The sequence below is a fragment of the Physeter macrocephalus genome, chromosome 9 (assembly GCF_002837175.3).
Source record: "Physeter macrocephalus isolate SW-GA chromosome 9, ASM283717v5, whole genome shotgun sequence".
NCBI classification, from domain to species: Eukaryota; Metazoa; Chordata; class Mammalia; order Artiodactyla; family Physeteridae; genus Physeter; species Physeter macrocephalus.
Genome location: NC_041222.1, coordinates 43,507,171 through 43,517,730, shown reverse-complemented (window position 1 = coordinate 43,517,730; position 10,560 = coordinate 43,507,171). Strand labels below are relative to the sequence as shown.

The window sequence follows — 10,560 nt, the reverse complement described above, 5'->3', positions numbered from 1 at the left end:
GCAAAGCAGATCAATGGTTACCTGGGGCCCAAGGTGGAGAGAAGACTGATTGTAAACAGACACAAAGGAACTTTGGGGGATGATGGAAGTGTTCTAAAACTAGATTGTGGTGATTGTTGTACAACTGGATAAATGTATTAAAACTCTTGAATTGTACACTTAAAATGGGTGAATTTTGTGCTGGGTAAATTATACCCTAAAAAGGCTGTAATTAAAAAAAAGAATAATGGATGATAAAATTAGTGGGCTAAAGTACAAGTACGATGAAAAACAAGATATTTACATAGTCTCAAAGTATCTCCCACTAGATACTTATTAACTGCAATGGGGAAAACAGTAACTTTATGGTGGAGAAAACTGGCAGACAGTACTTTTAAATGATCAGAGTTAACATCACGAGTAAAGGGACGGATGGATATCACATGCCTTCTGAAGTGATACACAGAGAAGGATATACCACATCGGTTTGTGGTACCCCTGCCCAAAATGCATAACCTGAATTTAATCCTGAGGAAGCATATGACAACCCCAAGTTGAGGGACATTCTACAAAATAACTGATAAACACTCTTCAAAACTGTCAAGTTCAGGAATGAGAGACAGAGAAATACTCCTGAATAAAGTAGGGCATGTGACAGCTAAGTGCAATGTGAGATCCTATGCTGGATCCCGGTCCAGAAAACAGATGTTAGCCAGCAAACAGAAGACCGCGAACAACATTTGAATAAGGTCTGTAGATTAGTTAACAGCATTGTGTCAATGTTAATTTCCTGCTTTTGATAACTGTGGTGCGATTGTGTGAGATATTAAAATTAGGGGAAACAGGATGAAGGGTATATATGGGAATCTCTGAACTATTTTTGTAACTTTTGTAAGTTATTTTGAAGTAGTTTCAAAATGAAAAGTTAAAGGTTAAAAGGATGTTTTACCTTTCAGCTGGGAAAATGGCAATGGATTGATAAGAAATTAATGGTGAAGTAGTGACCAGAATTTTACCCGTTGCTCAGAAAGCGGTAAGTAGGAAAACAAGGTGAGGGAGAGACATTTTTAAATGAAGTACTAAAACTAAATATTATTATATTAACCATTCTCTTTCCTGCTCTTCCCTTCCCAGTGGAATGCACTATTCTGTACTCTTCTTCTTAAGAATATATCTTTTTAGGGCTTCCCTGGTGGCGCAGTGGTTGCGCGTCCGCCTGCCGATGCGGGGGAACCGGGTTCGCGCCCCGGTCTGGGAGGATCGCGAGGCCGCAGCAGAGGGAGGCCCGTGTACCACAAAAAAAAAAAAAAAAAAAAAAAAGAAGAATATATCTTTTTAGTGACTCTTGTATTAGTGAAATAAAACATCTTAAACTAAAAACTTGATTCTGCTTTGCTTAATATTAAAAGAGAAATTATGGGTCACAATGATATTTGATGCAAAACTTGGAAAGGCAGAATCTTATTGACCCAAGAGTTTTTAGAATTCAAAGTACTCATCTGGTTACTATTCTGTTCAGTTAAGATAATAAAGTGAATGTTTTACATTCTGGTGACCACAGAAGCACAATGAACAAGGAGACAAGGAGCACTGGCCAGGTAGGGCAAAGGTCTATGTGTGCGCTATTGCTATTGTGATATATTTATCATATGTGTGCTTATGAGTATGGTCTTTATTGTTTATTTATTTATTTTTTTGGCAGTACACGGGCCTCTCACTGTTGTGACCTCTCCCGTTGCGGAGCACAGGCTCCGGACGCGCAGGCTCACGGGCCTAGCCGCTCTGCGTTATGTGGGATCTTCCCGGACCGGGGCATGAACCCGTGTCCCCTGCATTGGCAGGCGGACTCTCAACCACTGCGCCACCAGGGAAGCCCTGGTCTTTACTTTTTAATTTTAAATTAATTTTAATTTTTTATTGAAGTATCATTGATTTACAATGTTGCGTTAGTTTCAGGTGTACAGTAAAGTGATTCGGTCATATATATATTCTTTTTCAGACTCTTTTCCCTTATAGGTTATTACAAAATATTGAGTATAGCTCTCTGTGCCACACAATAAGTCCTTGTTGGTTATCTGTTTTACATATAGTAGTGTGTATATGTTAATCCCTGTTATATTAATTTTTCTCTTCAATGTTTACTGAAAAAGAGCAAGTGGCTCTCCAGGTGAGTCAATTGTTAACTTCAAAGTTTTTATTTAATCTCCTAGGAATGTCACCTTCAACTTTAAAGCATGTAATGACCATAAAGCTGATAAACATGTTTGTTAAAGGAAATCATAATTGGTTATTTAATCTATAGAATACAAGTGTTACCAGAGATTAAATTTGTTCAATTAAGCTGTACATGAATTTACCACACCTGTGATCAGAAAGAAATCCATCGTGTATAGTATAGATTCTCTTGTTATTCAGAAAGCTTCATTCAGACTCTTCTTTCTGTCTTTTTCTTGGGGGCTGTCCAAAACAAAGATGCTTCTAGCAGTTTCATATGTAAATACAATGCAAAGCTTTACTCTACCATAGTATTCCAATGTATGGATGTGCCAAATTTATTTAGCTACTCCCCTACAGGTGGATAGTTAGGATTTTTCCAGCATTTTACCTACTATAAAGGTCATAAATGTCTGCATATGTATATATGTAGGACAAATTTCTAGCCATAGAATTCCTAGGTCAAAAGGCATATAAAATTAAGATTTTGATAGCTCTTTAAAAATTTGCCTTCCATAAAAAGGTTGTTGATATATATCTTATTTATTTGAAAATGTTTAGTATTCGTGTTAAAAATTATAGATGCCTTTTGTCTTTTGTAACAAGTAATATGATACAAAGATGTATTAAAAAATAAAATGTAACCATTTCTCCTCTTTCCCATTGCCCCTGTCTGCTATTATTACAGTGATGTGTATCCTTTCAAACATACTGCATGCATGTCATCATACACACACACGTACATAAGTACAATCTCATATATACATGCACTGTCTGAACTTTTTCTAATTAGAATACATTCAGGTGTTATTTATATTACTTTAAAGACAAACAAGTAAAACCTTCTATTGGTTAGAGTTCCTTTCAGTGACATGAACAGAAATTTAAACAGCATGAAAGTTCATTTTCCTCTCCTGCAGCTCCATGCCAGGGTGTGGGCTGCTTCCAGGTCTCTGCTCCCACATCTCTGGGGTGTGGCTCCCATTCTTAGTAACCAAGAATCGCTCCAGCCATCACTTCTGTATCCCAGGCAGCAAGAGAAAGAAGAAATGAAGGACACTATGTTCTACAAAACTGCCACACACCACTTCTCATCCAGTCCATGAGCCAGAACTTCATCACATGACCATTCCTAGTTGCAAGGTAGACTAGGAAGGGTAATCTTTATCCTAAGAGGCCATGTACCTAGCTTAAAATTCAGGGGGTCTGCTATTATTAAAGAAGAGGGGGATGAGTCATACAGTACCTAATTCAGGAAATTTCAAATTATTATGCACATAAGTTTGGAAGGACCACTAAAATAAACGTAGCTTGCAGAAGGAGTAAGGGTGCTGAAGGATGCTGATGTGAAGGAAGTTCCCATAGAAAGATTATGTGATTGAGATAGAGATATGGAAGTGGCTGCGTGGCTTGAAAATATTTGCTGCTATGTATTTGGAGCAGCCTACACTGACACTCAAGGGCAGAACAAAAACATTAAAATAATAAGAGGAAAGTAAGTAAGTCAATCTGAAGGAAGTTCATGAATCTTCCTCCATAAGTGAAGTCGTAATGCCTAATTGAGAGACAGAGCTATGGGACTCCAAAGACACTGGTCTTGAAACCAGGAAGCCCTGGCTTTGCTGATAGCACAGTATTTCAGTTAAGTGCAGTTAAACACTCTTTGAGGAAATTTGGAGGAAGAGTAAGAGGAAGGAAGAATGGAGAGCTTTCACTTTTGTTTCTGTGTCTTTTATTTACATTTAAGCAATCATGAGCAGGTGCCTGTGGGTTTTGGCATACACTTCTTTAAAACCATAGAAGTTAGAAAGTGAAACTTAAATAAAGCCACAAATGTCACTTCTAAATTTCTATCGACAGTAGAAGAGGATATTATTTAGACTGTCTCCTAAACCATTACAATATAAATCATTGCACAACATTTTTCTAGTTTTGCTCAACACCCACTCTTTGCCTGATAGTATATTCTAGAGAGAATAGTGCACCACTCAAGTTGGCCAGCCTGCAGGCTTTGAATAGTGCTTTTCTTTTTTTAAAGGATTTTGTGGGAAGCTGATTTAAAAGTGACTGGACTATAAACTAAGCCTTATAAGTAGCACAGTTTAACAGCCTAAGATAATGAATTCAAATAATATTACTGACAGCCTTAAATGAAAGTCACACTCCCTAAAAAGATAGAAATGTACTTATTTCACCTGCCAGTCACCTTCAATATTTTGGGGAAGGAATATTATTTCATGTGCATAAAATGGTTTTATATCTTAACAGAGGACTATATGATACTTGAATATTGTTATTCTGTCTTAACTAAGGCAGTTACAAGAATAAAAACCACTGGCCTCTGGCCTTTCAGAGATATTCCCACTAAATTCATGTGCATCTAATGAAAAATAGCAAATAAATCAATAAATATTAGCATTTAAGAAATATTTATTTATTTACCAACCACAGGTAGATAAGAGGAACTGGATTAATTTTGAAACCCTCAGTTTCCTTTTCTCTAAGCCAATAGTTATTACTGGTCACTGATGTGTTGTTCTTTCCTTTGCAGGAAGTTGCAAAATAGAGAGAAAAAAACAATACCAAGTTGGCATTATTTTTAGCTTTCCTCTGATTTGGATGTAGCTACAGTCCTTACTTTTTCTCGTGGCAACTATCATAGTTATTCAAAGGAGAAAAATGAGGCAAAAGGGAGGAGCAGGGAATTATGCCAAAGGACATATGGCAGGGTTATTGCCACAAAGCTGAGCTGCTGGAATCCAGCTCTGCACCAACAGAGGGCTCTTACCACGATGCAAAGAGTCAGGTGCTCCTTAAATTGGGTATCAGTGTCCTTGGAGAAATAGTTTAGACTTCTCAGTTTCAGACCTACCTTCCTCTGAATATTAGTATGGTAGTATACTATGGTACCTAACCCTTTGAGGACAGGGAGTGGTTGCAATGGTGAATGATTTACAGACTAAGTTTAAAATAGCAAGGGTGATCTGTTTTTGCAAAATTCAGCTTAACAAGGCAGTGCATATTAGATCAGTAGTTGCCAAACTATGGCTTGCTGTTTCTTTCTGTACAGCCTGCAAGCTCAGAATGATTTTTATATTTTTTGTAGGTTGAAAAAAATTAAAAGAATAATATTTCATGACATGAAAATTATATGAGGCTCAAATTTCAAAACGTGTGGACGTTTGTTTTCTCTCTTATGAGTACCTACATAACATCCTTGAATTTTCCTGTTGGCTAAAGTACTTACTGCCTGGCCCTTTACAGAAAAAGTTTGCAGATCTCTGGTTTAGAAGAGCATGGGACTTAGTGTCAGGAAGATCTGCATTGAGCTGCAGGGCTGAATTTACTGAATGTACAACTTTGAGCAAGATATCTAACTTTTCTAAGCCTCAGTTTCCTTGCTTATAAATGGGTATACAAATAATATTTCTCTTGCAGAGTTAAATGACATAATGCATTTAATATGTTTAAAATAATGCCTATCACTTAGTAAGGGATCCACACATTATTATTATTATTTTACCATAAAGCAACTGTGATTAAATAAAACGCAAAAATGAGGAAATTTTAAAGTTACATTGGAATAGATTGTAATAGATTGCAGAATAGAATAGAAGAGATTGTGATAGATTCTACAATATTATACTTGGGACATTTAAAAACTTACTTTAAAAGGCATTTTGGATTAAATAAAAACAACAACAACGTCTCACTCAGAACAGAATGGATAAAATTGGTGTCCTGTGTTAAGATAGAAGTAAAAACAGTCATACTCAGACATGCAAGAAGAGCTGAGATTGAAAGCCATATTAACTAAATAAATCAAATCCCTCACCTCTTCAGACACGTGCTTCCTAAATTCTGTCCAGTTACTAGAGTCAGAAAAGAAAATGGAAGAACTCCATAGAATTCATGGATAGACATCTTGCTGAAGAATATTATGGAAAAAGACTAAAGGAAAAATTTTAAGCTCTAATCTTTATACTCATACCTAGGTATGTCTCAATTGGGAAATTACCACAAATGATAACTCTACTCAGAAGGCCAGGACTTGAAACTGCTGGAGGCAAGACCTGAAGGCAGTGCTTCTATGCAAATGCACACTGTCACCACCACATTTTCATGCACAGAGGAGACTCTTTTTATTTTATTTAAAAAAAAATTTTTATTTATTTTATTTATTTATCTTAGCTCCCTGATCAGGGATTGAACCTGGGCTCCCTGCAGTGCAAGCTTGGAGTCTTAACCACTGGACCACCAGGGAACTCCTGGGAGCCTTTTTAAAATAGCAGCTCTTTTGGGATAAAATTCACATACCGTACAATACACCTATTTAAAGTGTACAATTGAGTGGTTTTTAGTGTGTTCAGAGAGTTGTGCTACCATGACCAACAGTCAATTTTAGAACATTTTCGTCACCCCCCAAATGTACCCATTTACAGTCACTGCCTTCAAGTCCCCTAGTTCCTGGTAATAAATAATCTACTTTGTTTCTCTAGATCTGCCTATTCTGGACATTTCATGTAAATGGAATCACACAATATGTGGTGTTCTGTGAATGCCTTCTTTCACTCAGCATAATGCTTTTGAGGTTCATTCATCTTGTAGCAGGTATCAGTACTCTATTTCTGTTTATTGTGAGATACTTTTCCATTATACCATATTTTGTTTATCCATTCATCAGCTGATGGACATTTGGGGTGCCTTTAACTTTTGACCACTGTATAAAACTCTTTTTGCTCCTGACTGAGGCTACACACTGTTACAGCAGTACTTTTGTCCATCCTCTTGACTGAGACGCTAAAGGGCACACGTTGTTCCTGGTGAGAGATAAGAGATGTTAGTATAATGTTCAGCCAGAGTCATGTAAGGGAATCTGCAAGAACTTGCCTGAGAAGTATGTAAGAGAAGGAAGTCACAGCTGTAACAGCTTCTGTTCAGGCAGTAATGCTGAAGCGTCAGTCAATGCTGTTCATAAGAGCAAAACCTGAAAATGATTGACAGGAAATTCATAAATAAGTTGCTGCAGAGTCATATAACGATATAATACAACAGTGAAGTTGGAAAATTAGCTAACCCTAGGAGATTATATATTGTATGATACTCTTTATATGAAATTCAAAGACAAGCAAAATTAAACATCATATTGTCTAAGTACATATATAAGTGATAGAACTAAAAAGAAAAGAGGAGAGGAAGTAAGTCACCTATGATAAACCACTATGAGAGTGCTTACTATCTCAGAGGAGAGGCAGAGGGTTGGAATAGGAGACAGCCACTGAATAGGTGTAACTTATTGGTAATGTTCTTGGGTTAGAGGTGAGGTCAAAGGAGTTCATTGTAAATATACATAAATATATATGTAAATATAAAGGAGAGCTACTGTAGACTAAAAAAATGCACAAACTAAAAGTTGAGAATTATGTTTTATTCATGAGGAATTAAGCCCGGGAGCAGCCTCTCAGCTCTAAGGGACTGTTCCGAAGATGTAAGGGAGGAGCCAGGATCTAGGAAGTTCTGCAAAACAAACAAAAAACCAAACAAACAAAAAAACCCAAACCAGGTAGTTAGAACGTCAAAAGATTACTGTTAATTAAAGAAAACCAGACATCTCAAGTTAATGAATTTAGTGCTTTTCTATGCATGGGAAGATGAAAGAGTCTGGGCTTAATGAAATCATTCCTTTGATATGCACCTTAACTATCTAGGGCCCGTATCCTGTTTTTCTCCATCCTGAGTCCCCTCAGGGTGCACTGTTGGTAGGGCTGCAGAGGCTAATGGCTTGATGGCTGCAACAGCCTTTGTTTACTGATATGGCAAGTGACATTCTTTGTCCAGACTATCCATGGATTATTGATGAGAGTGTCATGCACTAAAGAATATAATAAATGAACTCAGGGTACCTGAGTCCAAATAAAAAATGAGAAGATAAAAGAAATAAAAATAATGCATGTACGTAGTAAAAATTTGGATATACATGTAAAATCTGCAATTATAAAAAAGAAAAAAGTTTCACTAGTTCAGGCAGAAAAATTACAATTACCTTTGCAGTGTAACAAACAGCTTCCCATTCTTTCTCCTATGAATTAAAAAAATTTTTTAATGATACTAAGAAATGTCAAGTTGATAAAGCCTATTCCTCATGAGAGCTGTTTAGGACAGGCTACTCACTCCAGGTTCCAACCACCCGGGACTCAACCCTACCATCAGCCAGCCATTAGCTTTTAAGGCTAAAGGCGCACACAGAGACGACGTCAGGTCTGAGCCCAACAAGTCCGCCTCGCTCCGGCCCGGTTCAGAGAACACGCCCCAGGGACCTGCCCAGTTCCCCTGGGGGCGTGTCTAAGAGGGGAGGCGGTCCTCAGCCGGAGACCAGGTAATAACCGTGGGCGGCATGAGGAGGCGCGCACGCGTCGCGGCGTGATGACGTCAAGCACGCGCCGCGCGCTTAGCATGCGCAGCTGCGGGCCGGCGTCTTGATCCCAGGTGTTGCTCTTAGGTAGAGGTGTGCTGTGCTGTTTGCCAGGATGTTTCATGCTATTGGCTCTGCGGATGAGGAAGAGGAGCAGGCGGAGGAGGATTGTCCTGAATTGGTCCCCATTAAGACGAAGCAAAGAGAGGAGAAGGAGGAAACGTCTGGCCCCGGCGCGAAGATCCCAGTCACAATTATCACCGGGTATTTAGGTAACTAACAGTCCCGGTCAGAAAATGCAGTGAACGCTGTTCTGTGAGTTTGAGGTTGACGCTGCCTGTTCTCCTTAGGCATCGGGGCCTTCTGGCCGACAGCAAATGTCTCTGAGGTAGGGGCTGGGTCACTTGCCCCCCGACTGGGTTGCTTTTCATCTCAGAGGTTCTGCTCAGACCCCTCTAAGTTAGGGTCACATTTATCAAGTGAGATTGAAAATTAGCCTCGCATTTTTTAAACTAGTTCTGGCTTTGCAGTGTGAAGCACGGACCCGCCCCTCATTATGCATGTGACCTCTAACAAGTTACCTTGTAGTTCTAAAGTTCACCTGCCTCACTTGAAAACGGAAGTAGTTCCAGTCACCTGTCTGACTTTGCTTTTCTCTTCTGCTTAGTGGGGCAAGAAATACCTACCGTATAACTCTGTTCCAATTAAATTGTGACCTTTCTGAAAATGCCCGACACCGGAGGACCATTCCTCAGTATATTCCTCTTCCTCACGAGCCAGTCTCTTCCAGCCTTTCGTGTAAAGTACTCCTATCTCAAACATTTTTTTTTGAGGTCTGTTTGTAAAGTACTGTAGGAGAAAGAGTAAGAATAAAATTACTGTGCCCTCAAAGGCTATATTTCTCAAACTGAGGACTTTCAGGAGTTCATGGGATCACTTGAATTCATAGCTTTATAAACATAGTAAAATTTCCTGAAGGACAGTTTATGCGCTTACACTAGAGGTACTTTACTGGAAAAGTTTGAACAGTATTATTTTAAAACTTTACAGTTAACTAGACGGGCTAGAATAAATACCATATTAAAAGTGTGGGAAAAGTTAAGAAATGTAGATAAAGTGAAACGATCTGGGGAAAATAGTACCACTCCTAGATGCTGCTGGAGACAAGTACAAACTTGGTGCACCTGAGGACCTTTTACATAAAAATAGGAATTAAATCACTGGCATTTCTCTTTTGTTGCTTTGTAGACTAAGTTTATTTTCATTTTTACTCAGGATTAATTTTATAAAGGAGTTTATTTATTAAAAAAGGAATTTCCCACTGTTATTCAGAGGCTGCTCTACTGCGAAGTTGAGCAAATTTCTTGTCTGGAACAGTATAGTTTAGACTTGCCCTCCTGTCTTTCCCCATTTTGCTCACTGGTAGATCAGAAGAGCATTGGAGATAATGGTCTGAAGCTTAGGAGTGAGGACTAATGCCAGCAACTTTGTTGCTGAATCTAGGGGATAGTTTCCTTACTTATTCTTGACCGTTTTCTCTTTCTTGAACTCTTGTTCCCTTGGTTTCCATCACATTTTTCATCAGATTTTCCACCTACTTTTCTGGCTTCTCCTTTAAAATTTATTTTTTCCTCTCTCTTTCCATCCTTTTAACTTCATGCCCAGCTGGTTTCTATTTTGATGTCCCGCAGACGTGTCAAACTCAGCATGTCTAAAACTTCATGTTACCATCCCATCATGAATGATGGTTGCTTCTGTGAGCCCAACCATCTGGAATATTCTAAAAGCTTCCTAACTGGTCTTGAGTCATGCTGCCCTTTAATATATTCTCTGTATTTGAGCCTTAATGATCTTTATGAATGTCAATCTGATTCTGTCAAATTCCTTAACATGAATTACAAGAGCTTTACAATCTGGCTCTTTTTTTTTTTTTTTTTTTTTTTTTGCGGTACACG

The 10,560-nt window shown here is 38.3% G+C and overlaps 1 protein-coding gene across 1 annotated transcript in view; it reads left to right on the top strand.

Annotated features, from left to right (window-relative positions):
* The first annotated feature begins 8,605 nt into the window (after positions 1-8,605).
* ZNG1A (Zn regulated GTPase metalloprotein activator 1A) overlaps positions 8,606-10,560 on the top strand; it is a 43,673-nt gene continuing 41,718 nt past the window's right edge. The window contains exon 1 of the mRNA XM_007129205.3: positions 8,606-8,877. Within this exon, the coding sequence (XP_007129267.1) occupies positions 8,721-8,877 (157 nt within the window). The 5' untranslated portion in view covers positions 8,606-8,720. The remainder of the gene's footprint in view (positions 8,878-10,560) is intronic.